At 36.0% G+C, this 20,637-nt stretch overlaps 2 protein-coding genes across 2 annotated transcripts; both read right to left on the bottom strand.

Annotated features, from left to right (window-relative positions):
• Positions 1 to 1,202: 1,202 nt before the first annotated feature.
• LOC104599131 (Pentatricopeptide repeat (PPR) superfamily protein) lies at positions 1,203 to 3,086 on the bottom strand. The gene has a single exon (XM_010261522.3). It carries the CDS (start codon positions 2,847 to 2,849, stop codon positions 1,314 to 1,316), a length of 1,536 nt encoding a protein of 511 aa, XP_010259824.1. The 5' UTR covers positions 2,850 to 3,086; the 3' UTR covers positions 1,203 to 1,313.
• Positions 3,087 to 10,732: 7,646 nt separating this feature from the next.
• LOC104599363 (CASP-like protein XL3) lies at positions 10,733 to 15,868 on the bottom strand. The gene is made up of 3 exons (XM_010261874.3): positions 15,596 to 15,868; positions 15,321 to 15,459; positions 10,733 to 11,241 (listed from the first exon to the last, which is right to left on the bottom strand). The coding sequence occupies exons 1-3, from the start codon at positions 15,754 to 15,756 to the stop codon at positions 10,993 to 10,995; spliced, it is 549 nt and encodes a 182-aa protein (XP_010260176.3). The 5' UTR covers positions 15,757 to 15,868; the 3' UTR covers positions 10,733 to 10,992.
• Between the last annotated feature and the right edge of the window lie 4,769 nt (positions 15,869 to 20,637).

Below are 20,637 nucleotides of genomic sequence, written 5' to 3'. Positions count from 1 at the left end.
TGTTTGCTTTGATGGAAAATAAGAGAGAAACAGAAAGTCAAGGGAAAAGTCCTAAGTTCTGTTTCTCTCTTAGTTTAAAGCAAACCAGACACAACCTAGATAAAAAAATGAAGAAAAATTAAATGAGCATGAAAATTGGCTAAGAGGAACAACAGCCACTGAAGAAACTGATAAGAAATGTTATGTTCTTAATTTTACAAGTGGTTTTAAGTATACTGAATGGTCAAAGTAATCCTTAAATGATCTTCACACTCAAATCCATATACAACTTATCACCATATGCAATCAACAGACTTAGAAAAAAAATCAAACAAATAAACATGGTGGTGGTGAAAGAAAATAGTCCAAAATGGAGAGGACAAAATAGAAAAAGAATAACAAGTGAAGAATTATAGATTGTTGGATTCGAGAGAGCATCCCCATAACTTACCAATTGGAGGCAAGCTTGGAAAATCCGTTTAAATAGAGAGAACCTGTGTCAAAAATGAGATTGCAGAGTTACAGAGAGAAGCTTTGTGTTTGAAACAGCAAATGAGCATAAGGAACTTGGAGAGGGGCAAACTACACCCAGAAGAACAATAACAATTGAGTAATAGAATCAAAAGTTTGTTGCACGCAGAGGAAATTCACAAGTGAACAATACAGGCCTCCCTGATGGTAATGGAGCAGGTGACATTCCACTGTGGTCCTTCAAAGGCTAAGATTCTTGATCATCGTTTTCAGATCCTTGAATGGCTCCAAGCTTGATTCCATCCACTCAGATGAGCTTCCTCAGGTAAAGGTCTCCTCTACAGAAAAATCTAGGAGTCTGGTTTGTTTATAGCCAATCAATTACTTTAGTGGGGCTCGCATGCATTGCTTTCCAATATATTACTAGTCAGTCATATCAGTGGATAAAAATAAATATCCAGTATTTGTAAAGCACATTATGCTGGTTGGATGAAGTTCCTTATGAATATAGAAAAAAAATGCCACCTAATAAGACATGTTTCTTAAATATGCCAATTGCGCCTTTGTCAAACATAAAATTGTAACAAGAAGTAAGTTACAATTCCCCATGGGCCACCAAATATTAATAAAAAAAAAAAGACTCTCAAGAAGATATCAGCAAGAAAAAAATTTCAACTAGTCAATTAGCAAGAATGTCAATCTAGTGACTACCATTCTACATTTTAAAAGATATTGTTATATGGTTCAGATGGTTTAGGAAATGTTTCACTTTTTGAGTCTCTCTTCTACCCAAAAATGAAAAGCACGGAGAAGTTAAATCAGCAAATGCTTGAAGCATGCTCATACAGGGTCATTCTGAACAATTATATATTATAATAATCTGATTCAATTACAACAGTGGGTCTGGATGTTGTTTCAGTGGGTCCAAACGCTGCCATCTTCTCTGACAAATTTGAAAGGGCTTGGTGCCTGTTAGCCAATTCCATGAGCACTTTGATCCTCCTAAAGGAAACATTGCTTGGCTTCTGTCCCTTTGCAACCATCTGCAAGAAGCATTTCTCAGCTTCTTCCAACTTCCCCATATCACAAAGCAAACCAAACAATACATCTGACACCAAAGTATATGACCCAAAGCCCTTCTCCACCATGTCATTCCACAGCTCAAGAGCCATATCCACCTTCTCCTGCCTTCGAAACAATTTGATTAGAAACATACATGACTGTGTGTTTGGAAAGCATCCACTCTCCATCATTCTCTGATACAAATTCCATGAGCTTCTTAAGTCATTTGACCAATAATAACATCGAAAGAACAAGTTGTAAGTTGTTGCATTCGGATTCAATCCTTTACCAACCATTTCATCCATCAGCTTGTAGGCATCCCCAAGCCTCTTTGCAATGCAGAAGTTCCTTATAGCAGCATTATATGCTGCAACATCAGGGTAACAACCATACTCCTTCATCTCCTTCAAAATATACGTAGCTTTATCAGGATGACCAACTAATCCCAACCCCCCAATTAAACTCGTATATGTGATGACATCTGGGGAAATGTTTTCGTCCCTCATCTTATCAACCACTCTATATGCTTTCTCCATTTGTCTATCCTTACAGTAAACATCAACCAAACAGTTATACGAGACAAGATCAGGCCTAACACCCATTTGCTTCATCTCCTCAAAGAAACTTTCAGCTTCTTCTGATGATTTCCACCCTGAAAGGAGTATATTAAATGTCTGCAAGTTTGGCCGGAAATCGTGTTTGAGACTGTGATACACGTTTCGTGCATCCGTCATGCTCTTCTCTTGACACAATGTCCTCAACAACGCATTAAAACAATTGGTATCAAATTCAGGAACAAGCTTTTTGAACTTCTTAAAGCTCTCAACGGTCTGGCGAACCGAACAAACCTTAGCAATTCGGGCCAGAACTATCTGAACAGTACGAGATGTTATCAAAGAACGATCTTTCCGACGCATTTCGACTAAAACCTCCCATATTTTATCGAATTCCCGGCTTCTCCCCAAGATATAAAGCATAGTATCGTATGAAAATGCAGTGTGGTAGAACCCACTTCTTTTTGCAGTATAATTGAAGAATTCCAAAGCTTGCAAGGGATTTCCATGGCTGAATCTGATCCTTTTCAGGACCTTATCAATCAAACCACTGGACAGAAAGATCCCAGTCGCTTTCAGAGACTCCTTCAAGTTCTGACTTGAAGAAGCGTTATTGACAATACCGAACACTCTGTCCACGTCTTCACCGTCGGCCGAGGTTTCAGAGCAGAAGGACCGAGAGATGAATGAAGAAAAGTTTGATGAACTGGAACTGAGATAAGAACTTAAGATTGAAAGAACGTACCTTGGTGGGCATTGAAAGGAAGAGTGTCTGGGAATCATTCTCCTTTGAATGCATTCGTTGTTGCTTTGCAGTTTGGTAATCGACCGACCGATTTAGCAATGAAATCTTACGGAATTAACTGATACCCATTAAACTTAGAAGTCCTTTTCCTGTAAACTAATAGGGTTCGCTCCCATTAGAGTTTGTTTGGAATGAAAAAGGAGCATCCAAGCCCCAAGGCAAAAGAACCGAGTTTCATAAGCTCGCAGTCGCAGCACTCCCTTCGACTATTGAAATTGCCTAGTACCTGTACACAACAACGGTAAATTACAAAATCCCCCTGTTATATGGGGTGAGTGACAAAGATCCCTTTACTTTAAGTTGCGATAAGGGCCCTATAAACTTTATCCGTTAGACAAAGACCCTCGTTCGTTAGTATTCCGTTAATTAACTTCGAAAAAGATTTTTATTTAACTGTTTAAATTTTTTTAAATGCCCAAATTACCTTTATCTTTAATTTATGAAGATGAGGTCTCAACTTCAGAATAGAGCAACCGTGGAGACTTTCCTTGCGATGCTCTTTGCTAGCAATTCGTCTGTGAAAGTTGCTTATGCCCAGCTCCAAATTGCTCAGTCTCCTTATGATGCTAATGGTATTCAAACTGCTGATGCGGTAGTAGTGTTTGAGCTGAAGCATCTCTCCGAACTAAAACAATTTTAATTAAAGAAGCAGATTGATCCTCTGAGATTACACCATTGTTGGCTGAAATTCAAGAGCGAAAAAAATCTCTTGAGACTTCTGAGATTACGTTTCTGAGAGATAAATTAGAAGAGTCTTTGGGCTTGAATCCAAACCATTTTATTACGGTACTGCGACATGCCATTAAGTCGATTTGGAACTTTGTCAATCTTATGGTCGACCAGATGGTTACAGCAGTGTGGCATATTGATGAGGCAGTCAGATCAATTGAACTGGGTGTCGCCTACAACAAGCCCAAGGACGGGAGTTGTGCTTTTGAATATTGTTGTTGAGACTTGAGAGATGTTTGATGGTTTCTATTTGTTGGGTTTTTCTCTTATGTGGAGGATGGCCCAAGAAGCTCATGTGGTATTTTTGAGCTCATGGATGAGGGTATTCTTGTTCAAATGAAAATAGGAAAATGAGTGGATTCTTTAAATTTTAGTCTGCGCAGTTTTTCATCTTGTGCTCTGATCGAAGGTCATTTGTGGTCCGATTGAGCTGAAACTTTGCAGGCATGTTCATGACTTAAGGTTCTTCAATCTGAACGGTGGAGATCTGGTTTGGCTCACTAGTTTGTGAGATATGAATCCGCGAACAGTACCTCCGTTTTGGGTGAGATTTCTCCATCATCTTGAGATATTTGTTAGTTTCCAATAAATGTATTTTCTTGATGATTTGCTGATTGTATGCCTCTAGTTTTATCTAGAGAGAACCCTTGTACAATCACTTTCTTGATAGTGAAAGTTTTTGGGTGACTGTGGTTTTTTTCTTTCCCACACCGAGAAGGTTTTTCCACGTAAATTTGGTTGTGTTCTTGTGTGCTTGTTCTTTGGTTTAAGCTCTACTTAATTGTTTCCTAACAGATTCACACAAAGAGGGAGAAAAATATTTTTTCCGCTGTTTTTTGAAACTTGATTATAATCTTCTTGATTTCGTGATTCTCCCAACGAGTGGTATCAGAGCCAAGTTATTGTTACTGAATATCTTGTGCTGAATATGGAAGCTAATTTGAGTAGAATGATTACTTTGAATTGTGCAAATTACCATACTTGGAAAGGAAAAATGGAAGATCTCCTTTATGTTAAACAATTTCATTTACCGGTGTTTGCCACTGAGAAGCTAGAAAATATGTCTGAGGAACAATGGACCTTGTTACATCGACAGGTTTGTGGCTATATAAGGCAATGAATAGATGATAATGTTTTGAATCATATTAGTGGAGAAACACATGCACGGACACTTTGGAATAAACTTGAAGAGTTGTATGCTCGGAAAACGGGAAATAATAAAATGATTCTCATCAAGCAGTTGATGGCTTTAAGGTATCGAGATGGAACTCCGTTGACAAATCACTTGAATACGTTCCAATGTATAATTAATCAACTAGCTGGAATGGGTATCAAGTTTGATGATAAGATTCAGGGGTTGTGTCTACTAGGTACATTGTCAGACTCTTGGGAGACATTCAAAATGTCATTGAGTAACTTAGCTCCAAATAGTATAATCAATATGGATCTGGCTAAGAGCAATATTTTAAATGAAGAAACGAGAAGAAAGTCACATGGGTCTTCTCAGCAGTTAGAGATTTTGGTTACAGAAAGAAGAGGGTGGAGTAAGAGCAAAGATTCCAAGAACAAAGATAAAGGAAGAAGTAAGTTCAACAGGTTTGCTAATGTTGAGTGTCATCACTGCGGCATGAAAGGACACATCAAGAAATATTGTAGACAGTTGAAACGGGAGAACAATAAAAAATGCAAAGAACAAGAGAGTGGTGATAGCAAGGAAAATGATAGAGTTGTTACCACTTCTACTCAAGACTTTATTGTTGTTTATGATAGTGATATTGTCAACATTGCATGTCATGAGACCAGTTGGGTTATTGATAGTGGAGCTTCCATTCATGCTACATCTCGAAATGACTTCTTTACATCCTACACGGCAGGTGACTTTGGTACAGTAAAGATGGGCAATGATGGCTTGGCCAAAGTCGTTGGTATTGGAGATGTGTGCTTGGAGATGAACAATGGTACGAAGCTACTTCTTAGAGGAGTAAAGCATATTCCTGATATTCGTCTGAATTTGATCTCTGCAGGTAAACTTGATGATGAAGGATATTGCAACACCTTCAGTAATGGTCAGTGGAAGCTTATTAATGGTGCTATGATTGTTGCTCATGAAAACAAGCATTCTAGCTTGTATATACTGCAAACAGGACTCTCACAAGGCGCTATCAATGCTGTGAAAGATAAGCTTACATCAGAGTTGTGGCATAAAAGACTTGCTCAATAAGCGAGAAAGGCTTGATAGTATTGGCTAAGAAGAATCTTCTTCCTGGCATGAATGATCCACATTTGGAAAAGTATATTCATTGCTCGGAAGGGAAGCAGAATAGAGTTTCTTTCAGCAATTCCCCTTCTTCAAGAAAACACGGTATACTTGATCTAGTACATTCAGATGTGTGTGGTCCTATGAAGACAAGAACTTTGGGTGGTATTGGTTATTTTGTGACCTTCATAGATGATTATTCAAGAAAGTTATGGGTGTACACTTTAAAGAGCAAAGATCAAGTGTTAGACGTGTTTAAGCAGTTTCAGGCTCTAGTTGAGCGACAGACTGGAAAGAAATTGCAATGCATCAGAACAGATAATGGGGGAGAGTATTTAGGTCCTTTTGATGGGTACTGCAAGCATCAAGGCATTCGACATCAAAAGACACCTCCCAAGACTCCTCAGTTGAATGGTTTGGCTAAGAGAATGAACAAGACTCTAGTTGAAAGAGTAAGATGTCTTCTTTTGCAAGCTCAGTTGCCAAGATCTTTCTGGGGTGAGGCTTTGAATACAGTTGTACATGTTCTTAATCTCACACCATGTGTTCCTCTTCGGTTTGATGTTCCAAACAGAGTTTGGACTGGCAAAGATATTTCTTATGATCATCTGCGTGTTTTTGGTTGCAAGGCATTTGTGCACATTCCAAAAGATGAAAGGTCTAAGCTTAATGTGAAGACACGACAATGCATCTTTGTTGGTTATGGTCTAGATGAATTTGGGTACAGATTATATGATCCCGTTGAGAAGAAGCTAGTTAGGAGTCCTGATGTTGTGTTTATAGAAGATCAGACTATACAAGATGTTGAGAAGACAGAAAAAGCAGTCCATCAATACAGTGATGATTTGATTGACTTGGATCCGATTCCTTTATCAGCACAGGCGGAAAATACCCAGGATGATCAACAGGGTACTGATGATGTAAATGCTCCTACCCAGGTCGAGATAGATCATCAGACTATTGATCAGTTGCCATAACAAAAAATTCCACTCAGAAGGTCTACCAGAGATCGATGTCCTTCCACACGGTATAATGCAAATGAGTATGTATTATTGACAGATAAGGGAGAGAGCCTCAATGTTATGCAGAAGCCATGGAAGATAAAAACATGGCACATTGGGTTGGTGCTATGGAAGATGAGATGCAATATTTGTATGACAATCACACGTTTGAATTGGTAAAGTTTCCTAAGGGTAAGAGAGCTCTGAAAAACAAGTGGGTTTACAGGGTGAAGCAAGAAGAACATACTTCACAACCACGATACAAAGCCAGATTGGTTGTCAAGGGCTTCAGTCAGAGAAAAGGTATTGATTTTGATGAAATTTTCTCTTCTATTGTGAAAATGTCTTCCATACATATTGTTTTAGGCTTAGCAGCTAGCTTGGATTTAGAGATTGAGCAGATGGATGTGAAAACTGTCTTTCTTCATGGTGAATTAGAGGAAGAAATCTATATGGAGCAACCAGAGGGTTCCGAGGTAAAAGGAAAAGAGGGTTATGTTTGCCGGTTGAAGAAAAGCATTTACGGTTTGAAACAAGCACCTAGACAATGGTATAAGAAGTTTGAGTCAGTTATGGGGGAGCATGGCTATAAGAAGACTACTTCTGATCATTGTGTTTTTGTGCAAAAATTCTCTGATGATGATTTTATTATCTTATTACTTTACGTTGATGACATGTTGATTGTTGGCAGAAATTCTTCAAGGATTGAGAATTTAAAGAAGCAGTTAAGTAAGTCATTTGCCATGAAGGACTTGGGACCAGCAAAACAAATTCTTGGCATTTGAATTTGTCGAGACAGGAAAAAGAAAAAGTTGTACATGTTACAGGAACGGTACATTAACAAGGTACTTGAAAAGTTCCATATGGATAAAGCTAAAGTGGTTTCTTCTCCTTTATCTAAGCACTTTAAGTTAAGATCAAATCAAGGCCCTTCAATAGATAAAGAGAAGGAAGATATGGAAAAGGTTTCATATGCGTTAGCAATAGGAAGTTTGATGTATGCAATGGTATGTACAAGGCCAGACATAGCTCATGTAGTTGGAATTGTTAGTCGTTTCCTTTTGAACTCAGGAATAAAGCATTGGGATGCAGTAAAGTGAATAATGAGATATCTTCGAGGTACTTCCAATTTAACACTTAGTTTCGGCAGTGGTAAACCAGTGTTAGTTGGATACATTGATTCAGATATGGTAGGAGATGAGGATTCTCGTAAGTCTACTTCAGGTTATCTGATTACTTTCTCTGGTGGAGCTGTTTCATGGCGGTCAAGGTTGCAGAAGTGTATTGCTCTTTCTACAGTAGAGGCAGAGTTTATTGCAGCAACAGAAGCTTGTAAAGAATTGTTATGGATGAAGCAGTTCGTCAGAGAGCTTGGTTTCAAGCAATAGAAGTATGTTCTGTTCTGTGATAATCAGAATACTATTCACTTGGCTAAGAACTCAGCATTTCATGCAAGGTCAAAGCATATTGATGTGAGGTATCATTGGATAAGAGATACTCTAAACAACAAATTACTTGAACTTGAAAAAATTCACACAGATGATAATGGTTCTGATATGTTAACAAAATCATTACCAAGAGAAAAACTTGAGGTTTGTCGCTTGGTCGCCGGGTTGGCGAATCCCTCCACCTAGTCGGGAAAGGGGGAGATTTGTTGGGTTTCCCTCTTATGTGGAGGATGGCCCAAGAAGCCCATGTGGTATTTTTGAGCCCATGGATGAGGGTATTTTTGTTCAAATGAAAATAGAAAAAGGAAAGAACCTTTTAGTGGTGTTGGTTGCCAAAAAGATTGGGAGAATAGGAGAAGAAAAAGGAAGAGAATCCCGTGCAAAAATGGAGAGAGAAAATGAGCGGATTCTTTAAATTCTAATCTGCGCAGTTTTTCATCTTGTGCTCCGATCGAAGGTCGTTTGTGGTCCGATTGAGCTGATTGCAGGCATGTTCGCGACTTAAGGTTCTTCAATATGAACGGTGGAGATCTGGTTTGGCTCACTGGTTTGTGAGATCTGAGTCCGCGAACAGTACTTCTATTTTGGGTGAGATTTCTCCATTATCTTGAGATATTTGTTAGTTTCCGAAAAACGTATTTTCTTGATGATTTGCTGATTGTATGCCTCTATTTTTATCTAGAGAGAATCCTTGTACAATCACTTTCTTGATAGTAAAAGTTTTTGGGTGACTGTGGTTTTTTTCTTTCCCACACCGGGAAGGTTTTTCCACATAAATTTGGTTGTGTTCTTGTGTGCTTGTTCTTTGGTTTAAGCTCTACTAAATTATTTCCTAACAGATTCACACAAAGAGGGAGAAAAATATTTTTTCCGTTGTTTTTTGAAACTTGATTATAATCTTCTTGATTTTGTGATTCTCCCAACACTATCAACCAAATTTCCTTCTTCCTGTTCAGCCATTGCCCAAAAAGAAACAAGGCAATGTCATTTCTTTGACAAGTTCATAGAAATGAAGTCTATAAGAGTAGAGTAAAGGAGTTTTTGTCACGGAATCCCAATTTGACATTTGGGAAATTCTAGAAGACAAATACTTGCGCCTTGTACATCCAAAGGTGGAAATTTAATGCCTGACGAAAGGTATTTTTAGGCCATATAGGTTTTAAGAAAATTGGGCAAAAAATAAGATAGAGAAAGTTTAATGGGATAGTTTAGTAATTAAATACATTTTATCATCTGGCTTAACGGTCGAGGGGTATTTATCACAAGTTCACAACATAAAAGTTCATGGAGTATTTGTTGCAAATTAAGGTACAAGGCAGTTTTTGTCCCTGACCCCATAGTACGGCCATAATTATGTCATGGCCATAATTATCGTCTCTATCCAGCCACGTCAATGCCACGCATGACATATAACACAACCAAGGAGTGTCTTACATGGATCAGGAACTTAGTTCCACTAGGGAATAGGAATTATTTCAAAGACCTCAGCGGAGGATCTCATCCCGACAATCCTAGAAGCTTCATCCAACTAAAACACAGACATCTAGTTATAAATAGATAATCCCTGCTCACATCAAAAAATAAAATCAGTAAAATGAGAACTAACGGTTCTTGGGTTCACCAAAATCAATAAAATGAACTAAGAAATCTAATAGTATCAAAAAAGGGAATACCTAATGCTAGAAAAGTCGTCGGAGGGAGGTGGACTATTGCTCACCAATCTTTTGACTTAGTGTTGAACGATGCTCACCCTATAATATATAATATGCAAGGTTCAAAGTTTCAATATGATACGCCCCATATCAGGTGTATCTATTGTATTGTTGGGGTTTTGATATTTTCGGTTGTTTTAGGAACCCCCCTTCTTTTTAATAAAGATTATAATAAAAAATAAGCCCAAAAACCAAATTTTGAAAAAAAAAACAAAAAAAAAGCCAAAGAAATGTGTGATTTAAGTATCGATATGCCTCTACCAATACATAGGGGCGTATCAATATTTTGAACCTTGGTAATATGTGGCAGTGGAAGGAATTGAAGAAAGACATTGCCACATTGGAACCCCATTGGAGAAGAGATCGAATAGGGCTTGAGTTTATTTGAGCAAAATCTCTGATTTAACCCTATTCGCACTTGAGAACCACACACACATGTAAGCAACTAAATGTAAGACGTGGAAACCGCGTGTTCTTCTCATGTTGCTGTTTTAGAGTGTCAATTTGTTACTCCCAAAAAACAAGTTCTTTGGGTGTTATTCTCACTCGGTCACTCGGGAATGGCTCATTTCTCTTTCTCTCTCTCTCTTTTTTTTTTTGCCACAGGAACGCCGGGAACAAGAAGAATGCTCTCGCATAACGTTGCCAAACGGGGCCTAAATAACTTACCAAAAAAGTGAACCGGGCCTTTAACTGGATTAAAGCAGCCAACCCGAGATTTTACCATTACAAGTAATGGCATCTCGTGAACCAATTAACTTGCCTGACTCGTTGGTTTGACCCTAGCTACAGAGATCACCAAATTTTCACAAACACTGTAATGGCCAGTAACCCACCTAAAATTATAGTTGCAGACAACGAACTCTCATAAATAAAGCTGTTTGGAGGATCGATGCAACAGCTTCAAAGATACAGTAAGAAACAAGAAAGCAGGCTGGAAATTAACAACTGTGACAATTCTCGTCTGAATTTCGTCAGCCTTTGAGGGCGAAGAATTGTTTCGGGGAGTAGTGTCTAAACAAATTGAAGGCTGAAATCGACGAAACAATGCTCATCAGGAGCGCTGCGACGAGGCCACAGAAAAGAGACCCTCCGATCTGAATGCAGAACCTAGTGTATATGTTGCACACCTTCATCCATTGGAAATCACTTGCTCCAGTTACTGATAATGCTGAGGCCTGAGCTGCAGCTATGGTTGCTCCAAAGTAAATGTAGGTCACCGTCTGTAATGCAATGAGGACAAGATGTTAGTTAGTTCCCTAGTTACTTCATGCTGTGGGCGCTACATATGCTCCTTGTCAAGTATATATATATACACGAAGATCAATGTTCTTCGATGCATGTTTATTGCGAAAAGGTGTCACATCCTGATTGGTTCTGCAGGGATCCAGGAGGGTAGTTAAGGGCCCAAATTCTAAGATCCACTTTTCATTCAGTTGGAGACGAACCATACAAGTTTTTCCAAACTTTAATATTTGGTTTGTTTGGATTCATAACCAGGTTGAATATAGGGAGGACAACAGAGGGGGTTTTGTAATTTTTACATCCTATCATCCTTCATCCTCTCTAAACCTCCCAACCCATATCGTACTTAAAACCTGTAGTGGGTTTGAATTTCAGAATTTAAACCCTCTTTACACAAGAAAATGTAAAGCATTCCCCAATTCTACTTTTTTTGCATTTGAGGGCGGGGCGGGTTGGGTCGAAAATCTTTGGTTTCCTATTATTCCCTGTTATATATAAACAATAAACAAGTAAAATAACGTGAAGAAAAATCAAAGTTTCCAATTATTTAATTAAAACATGTAAAACATAGATAAACTATCAATTATTCTTTATAAAAAGTTCAAAATATCATTAAATTCAATACCTAATATATAAGGCTTTGTTTGGTTTGAAGGAAAAGGTAGGAAAATTTTCAAAATATCAATTATTCTTTTCCTAACTTTTATTTCAAACCAAACATAGCTTAAGTTTATATACCTTCCAACTAGACCTATTCATGGGTTGGGTAGCCCGACAGCGCGGCCCGGCCCAGCCCGCACCCCGATCAGGCTTGGACATGTAATTAGACAAGCGGGCCTGACCTCAAGCCTAAAACACCAAGCCCAATTGTGTGTCGGGCCGGGCTCGATATTTTCCAAAAAAGCCTTGTCCAAGCCCGGCCCGACTTATTTATATAATATTTATTATATAATATATATACATTAATAATTTAATATATACATTTTTTTTCTTTATAATCTCTCTCTCTCTCTCTATTCAGCCGCTTCAACAATGGCATGAGCTATATACTTTGGGCTCGGGCCTAGGCCCAAGCTTCGGGCTTTTTATGAGGGTTGGACTCGGGCTCGGGCCTTAAAAAATTTGTTAATGCAAAGTGAAAGCCTAACTCGAGCCCGACCCATGAACATGTCTACTTCCAACAAAACAATATGCAAGTCGGTTTAGCCTAATTAGGGATGCAAACAGATCAGATCGGATTTGAATCAGGGTATATTCAAATCCGATCTGACACTGTTCATGTCAGATCCGATTTGATTTGATAGGATTCGAATTCAAATCGAATTCTATCGGTAAGTCGGATCTTCGGATATGATCCAATCCAAATTGTCTTCTTTAAAAATTAATAAATTACTAAAAGAAAAATAAAATATAGTAATTTAAATAAAGTAAAAACAAAAATACAAGTAATTTTTACTTATTTTCATCATATATATATACATTTTTTATAAAAAAATAAATAATATAAAAAATTTATAAAAATATATATTTATAAATAAATAAATAAAACATATATATATATATATATGTTTATAAATATATCAGATCGGATCTTCTCGAATTGGATAGGAGGTGATCCGAATCCGATCCGATCTGAAGATCCAAACAAGGGAGATCCAAATTTAACCAAATAGGATTGGATCTCGAATCGAGCCATATCATGTTCCGATCCATTTACACCTGTAAGCCTAATACCATATCCTACCCATTCCCAAGTTGTAAAATCCCAAAACCTGTTCCCACCACAAAATTCAATTTTCAAGTTAAGAAAAAAAATGAAAATTGATGGGTTTTAGTGGTAAACTCGCATTGACCTGACCCTATGAGGTTAGGGTTGGGCCCTAAGTGCATAGGTGAACGCTTTTATTTTTTTTTATTTTCTTTTGAATAAAAATAATTAGATAGAGAAGGGGCTGCCCAAGGGCCAAGACACACCTGCACAGCACAGCACGGCATGGCACATGCGTGTAATAGCCCAGCCCAACCCGGCCCAGCCAAGCCTGTGTATGTATGTATAACCTTGGTTGAGCATAGGTGCATTATATGTGGGACGGATAGGATTTGATATTTAATCTCTGTTTAGTGAGGTCAGGTTTCGATTGGAATTATTTCAGATCAGGTTTGGTTTGATACTAAACCCAACCCATGGACATCTTCGGGTTAGGGCCCCCTCAAGCATGGTTTGAAGTGCATTTATTTTGAGAAAATTTAGAAGGTTCCTTGAAAATTTGGGAATTGGAATTTGGACATAATTATCTGAAATTTCATATTATTGTAAAATATTTATAAAATAATTAAAATATAAAATATTATAATAATTCCATATTTCAAAGCTTTTTATACTTTTATTTCAAAATGGACAAAATTTCCGAAATTTAAAACCTTACTCCCAATAGTAGTTGGAGACATTAATAGCTGAAGGTTGTTGCACTTGAACCAATTTGATGCTTTTAGCAAGTGGGATCGTCATCAATGATCAGTTAATCAGTTAATAGCTGAAGGTTCTTCCTTTAGTCTGTATATAGACACTTGCCATCAAAGTAGATCTCAGAGTTAATTAGTTAATCATCCATTCCAAGAAAATAAGCTCAATAAGCATTCTTGACTAGTGCCTCGAATAAGATTCATTTAAGAGTCTTTACTCGAAGTGGGCTCAAGTTTTAAAAGATGAAGATCAACCAAGGATGGAAGAAGTATGGGCTCACATCATTTCTGATTGTCAATAGAAATGAGGATATAATAACCTTTTCTACTACTCTTGGGCTACATCTCATTTAAAAGGTAGTCCATTGATTGGTAAGGAGTGTTAACAAGGCCCACTTATTGGGCCAAGACAGGAGGGGGATTATTATTTATTATCCAAGTCCAAAGGGAGACCTCTCTTTCTCTCTCTCGTATGGAGATTATAATTGTCAAAAGGGCAGAAGCATATATGCTATCATTTTTCATTAAGGGTGATATTAGTGCCTTAAAAAAAACGTTATCGCACTCCATAGAAAAAATGCTTTTCAAAAGGGCAATCCAAATCCAATTATAAGCAATTTAGGGAGTGTTCTACAACATGAATGTTTTTGTATTCTTTTATTTTTAAAATATGCAAATCAGAAAAAAAAAGACATGTTTTCTTGTTTTAACAAGCAAAAACAAGTTGGTTTTGCTTCAAAATAAAATCCCATATTTTTTTTTGAACCATCAATATTTTGATGGTTTATAAAATGAAAAAAATGGGGTACCAGAAATTCAATAGATGAAAACATGTTCTTTGGCTACAAATCAATAGATACAACTCTATGGTTCAACCACATGTTGAAAATTTTGATAGAAAATATAAGAACATTTGAAGTTAGGTCTTTGAGTTGAACTACAATATATACACTGTCAATGAACGTGCACTTTTACTAGTATATATATATATATATATATACTTTATCTTAGTGATGGTGATTGAGATTTATAGCATTGGTCATTGTTTCAATCATTTACGAGTATTCTATCAAAGGGATCTCAATTTTCTATTTCAAACCAGACCCAATTAATACTAGTCTTTCAGCTATGAGTTTGCCTAGCTCTAACTTATAGGTTTCATGTCAATAGTTTGCACATTTTCATTAAGCACTACTTGGTCCAAGCAAATCTAATTCCAAAGCTTGTATATTGCTTTATCATATCCCAATCATTAATTTCCAGTCTATCACAAGAATCTTAGATGTAGACATTCTTCAATTTTTCCATGGAAATTAACCTACAACTAGCTTCCTGGCTTCAATGTTTGTTTTCCTATATGCATGCTCTGTCAGATTTCAAATTGGCTACTTAATTTCAAGGAAACTGCACCCATCTGTCTACAGCTACATACGATAAGTCCCAATGTTCAGAAATCTTCTATGGTGCAGTAGAGACTGACAGCAAACAGGGCAGCTGCCTTGCGCGCGCACACACACAGAACACACAGAGAGAGATGAATGTGGTATATATGCATCGAAGTCAAATGAGATTATGAAAGTAGTGTAGGATTTACCTGGTCTAAGAAGAAAAAAACCCATGCCTGGGTTGAATAAGGCAGAGCTTTGTTTTCCTTGAACCGAGGAAAGAAGAAGCATTTTCCAAGTTGAAGAAGATGATAGAAAGCAACAACAGTTTCCACGATCATCAATATCCTGGGGAGAGAGAAAGACAGGAAACAGAAAGAAAAACAGGAACATCATATTTCAGACCAATATTTGATTAGATTAACAAGAAAATATCCATGATACTTAGAATACCCAATAACAGAGAGAGAGAGAGAGAGAGTACACGAGAGCGTCCAAGTCCTTGACAGTGGCCTTCCTCTCAACGGAGAAGAAGACAGTCTTAGTTTGTTTATCAGTTCCGACTAGGCAAGCTGTTAGAACTAAGAGTCCCACGGTGAAGAGCCTTAGAAGAGCCTCTATCTTCAACATCCCAGTCTCCATCATCTCTCTCTCTCTGATTACAAGAAGGTGGAATTGGAGATGGCACTGGCCAAGTCCTTTTATAGGAACGCGAATATGCGAGACACGTAGAACAGCCAAAGTGAAAGAAAAACCTGTTAAGAGTAAATTGCTGAACCCACAGAAATGAATATCGGCTTTGTAAAGTCAAAATAATGACAGTGAAAGGTTAATTGTGTTCTTTTACTATAATATTTATTAGGGTAAATTGCTGAAAACACTCTGAAGTTTTTCACCCTTGCTGAAACCTCCCCTCAAGTTTGGTAATTGTACAATCATCTCTAAATTTTCTGACACATTTGTAAGTATACTCTTTTTGTTAGTTAAAATCCTTTCTAATAAGAGGGAAGAAGATATCCAAAATACCCATGCAACTATTATTGAGGCTGATTTTTGTGGTAAGATTTTATGAACAACAAAGAAAAAACAGAATTTAAATTTTAGCAATTGATATGAAGGGTAATTTTGGAAAAATAAATCAATTTGTGAAAAGAGATTGGGAAGGTTTGGGATAAAAATATTGGAAAATAAATATTTTGATCGAATAAAGTAAATGCATGGATATTTTGGACACTTTTATAATTCTTATTGGAGGATTTTAACATAGGGTTGGGGTTCTATTTGCAACTGTTCCAAAAAGTTTACCAAAGTTTAGGAAAGATTTGAAGTTTACCAAAGGAGGTTTTATCTATTTACCCTAATTATTATTTGTTTGGCTGGTTCAATGATTTGACTACCGTTTTGATCAAACACTGGATCGTTGATAATGGTCTGCACATTGAACCGAAGTTGGTAACTGCAGTAATTAATAATGGTTTAGAAAAAGAAATTTTATTTTTTATTTTATTTATGAGTCCTGCTAATGTATAGGAAATTAAGGTATGGTATCTAACAAACTCACTAGTCTCTCAATGTTTAAGTATTTTCATTCAAATTTTTCGTATACCATTGATTTTGCCTTATTTACAATTTTTATGGGCAATACATTCGTCTCAAATATTGTTTCAGACAATCAGATATGAATATAAATACATTTTGAAATGCATAGATATGAATAAAAATATGGAAATTCTTATATATGTTAAGAAAATGTAAAAAAAATCATAAATACATTAGTAGCATTAAATTCAAGGCTAAATAGTCATAAATAATATTTAAATACATAGAAAGTGTATATTTTATTGATGCATGTTAAATAATATATTACAATTTATATAGCGGGATGCATAGATATCATACAATTTTATTGATAATACATCAATCAAGAGTCCAAAACACAAAACATATGTGCCTATTATATTTTACTTATTATATCATTTATTTTCTATTTTACTATTTTTACTTTTTTACATTAATAAAAATGTCAACCAAATATTAAATTCTCAAATGTAAAGTGAAATATCAATTAATGTCAACTTATAATATATCAAATTTATTAAAATTTCTAATATACATATCATATGCAAATTAATCAACTTTAAATGATAAAATTGTCCTTCCATTATTAATACTTTTATTTATATAGTTTTTTTCTGAAATTAAAAATTATTTTTGGATATAAATGTAGATTATAGATTTGATATATTCAATTTAATATTATATTCTCGAATGCTTTGTAAACAATTATTTCTGTAAATAAAAAACATGTTGTTATTTAATGTAAATTAAAATGTTAATTAATAATTTAAAAATATATAAAAATTTTAAGATACATACCATTTGCAAATTTATAAATTTTAAGTATTAAAATAGTTATTCTATTATTAATATTTATTTGTATAAACTTTTTGAGGTTGCAGTCATTTTTTTTATTTTAATGTGGCCTTGAAAAAATATTTATTCCATTAATTTATAAAATATTATTTTTGAATATTATTCTTTTTAATTTTTAGTTAGAATTGTCAAACATAAATATGTAATTTATTTGTATTGCATGTGGATATTAAATTTAATAAAAGTTATTTTATTTCACTTATTATCACAATAAGTAGGATAACTAAATGGTTTTTTAAGGTTGTATTTGGGATTTGAGTGCTAGGGAGTAGGGCTTGAGTGCTGGTTACGTTCTTGTAACTTCTGGTCAAACAAGCTACTTGGTGAATTATGGAATTGGCGAGGATTGAACATTTGACCACTTGGTCAAATAGGCTTCAGTACCATCTCGTAAAAAAAAAAAGTTCAACCTAAGGCTGCATTTGATTGCACTGCAAATGAATTTTCACTTATGCAAAATTATGGTAGTGCAATTTTTGATATATTTTTATTACAAAATTTACCTTATTTTGTTTGATGGCAGTACAAATGAAGTAAAATAAAACCTGAAGCCAAATAAAGTAAAATCCAAAATAAAATTAAACTGAAATTTACATTATTTTTATTTGCACTCCTATGCATTTGTAGTAGCACAAATAAATTACACTGCAACTAAACACAGGATAAAAAGTTTAAGTTGTTAGATGAGATCCCTAAATACGTATTTATTCTCTAACTTCAAAGCAGGATACAAAGGGTCAGATCAATGTGGATTTTTAACTTAACCCACCCATTGACATCATTGGTCTTTAAGATATAGAGTTGATGAAAGGGGAGATCAGAAATCTCTAGATGAAAGGAACTCATTCATATCTGAACATCCCATCAATAATTTCAAAGAAACAAAAAAGCATGTATCAATAATGTTAAAGATGAGGTATGAGTGTTAGGTAGATAGAAATTCACCTCCTCATGTGATTGCAATTCGTTGTGGGACTTTTTCAGTGGTAGTTTGGGTCCTTTATGGCAAAATTCTAGGACTTACATACAAAGAAGAACAAATCACAGTTCTTAAGAGTTAAGACGTACTCTACTTTTTCTTCTCCTTCAGTCCTTCCATGCCTACTCTTTTTCGTGAAATGGTTAATTGGCATCTCCCATCATGTACGCAGTACACAGAGATCAAAGGCCAAAAGAAAGCGGCTTTTTAAAGCAAAAAGAGATATGAGAAAACGCAGATACTGCATGATCAAGCCTCACATACATCCGCTTGGCTTGCCTATAACCAGAATTAGATGGAAATAAATTTTGGTTGTTTTGCTTTTTTTTCTTTGGATTGGCTTTGAGTCGGTGATGGCAATGTTTTAAAATCCGACCTGGAGGTTGAATAGTTTTTGCCTTTGAGTTGTGGGTCACCGGTTCGACCAGTCGGGTCGAACAGTTCAGATCATGCCATGTCATCATAGATATGTATTAAGTATATATATATAGAGAGAGAGAGAGAGAGAGAGGATCCGCTTGGCTTGCCTACAACAAGAATTAGATGGAAATAAATTTTGGTTGTTTTGCTTTTTCTTCTTTGGATTGGCTTTGAGTAGGTGATGGCAATGTTTTAAAATCTGACTTGAAGGTTGAACCGTTTTTGCCTTCGAGTCGTGGGTCATTGGTTCGACCAATCAGGTCGAACGATTCAGACCATGCCATGTCATCATATATATGTATTAAGTGTGTGTATGTATATTATATATATAATATGTTTTGGATATGTTATATGTATTTTTATATTTAAATTATATTTTTTAGCTCAATTCTTAATTTTTTAATTATAAAATATTAAAAATTGCAATTTAAGGAAAAAGGTTTTTTTTTTGCGAAAATAGCAGGGCAAGGTGCCTATGGTGCCTTGGGACAAATAGATCTCAAAAAGTTACCAAAAAAAATCACCCAAATCGGACATTGGAGTGCAAAGTTATGGCCTCCGAAAATTTACATTAAGTGTGCAACCCGCGACCTGGTGACCGGGTCGAACTGGTCAACGGTTGAATCAGTTGGGTCAAGTGGTTCTTGACCAAGTCAGCGATTTTTTATTGTTTGACGGGTCTTGATTGAACCAGACCCAGAATCTTGGTTGGGTGATGGTTCAAACGGTTCAGCCAGCCAAGTCAACAATGGGTTGAAAACATAGAGTGAAGGAGAGCTTTGTAAGGTTGGAATCCAGGGCAAGGTGGGCTAAGTCCAACAAGACAAATTGAATTGGACCACATTCAAACCAAAATCAATTTGGAGAGATTGGACAAACCAACAAGACAAATTGATTTGGACCACATTCAAACCAAAATCAATTTGGACAGATTAGACAGACCAACAAGACAAATTGAATTGGACCAGTCCATACTTAATGGTCCAAAATAATTATTTGATTGGATTGGACCTGGTCCATCCATAATAAATTTATATTAGATTGAATTGGATTGAACCAATATATCTGGTCCATTGATTGAAGATAAGAAAATAGGTGTCAATAGACCATGTTTCGGTTGGAACCAACCCAAATTAAAACATAGTCTAACATTAAATTGAGCCAATCCAAAATGGTCAAAAATATTCATTGGGTTGGATTGGACCTGATCCATTTGTAATGGACTCACATTGCTGGATTGAGCTTGATTAAACTAAATCCAATCCAATTGACATCCCTACGGTACAGCAACCCTATTTTGCTTTCAATAGGTCCATTCTAATGCAAATTAAACACCCTTATCACTAACACGATGGCTCATTAGTATGAATGTTGAGTGTACTATAGGAAAATTCACTTTTAGTAGCAATCAAAACTAATGCTAAGAGTTCTCAAAACTGTTGGTAAAAATTTTATTGGTAGTCGCCAAATTGTGGCTAAAAATTCTAGCAGCATTTTAGCAGCAATTCTTGACTATAGATAAAGAATGATTTTTAAGCGGTAGTTATATCTTTAGCAACAGTTGTGGTTGTCGCTAAAGGGGTGTAATGAATGTAGCTATAGGTTTGGCGCCTTTTTTTTGTGCATTTTATTTTGACACAATTTTTTAGCAACAATAAATGTTGCCTTTAGCGGCAGTCACGACTACCGCTAAA

The sequence above is a fragment of the Nelumbo nucifera genome, chromosome 2, assembly GCF_055504915.1.
Source record: "Nelumbo nucifera cultivar China Antique chromosome 2, China Antique-T2T, whole genome shotgun sequence".
NCBI lineage: Eukaryota > Viridiplantae > Streptophyta > Magnoliopsida > Proteales > Nelumbonaceae > Nelumbo > Nelumbo nucifera.
This window is presented reverse-complemented; position numbering and strand designations above follow the sequence as displayed.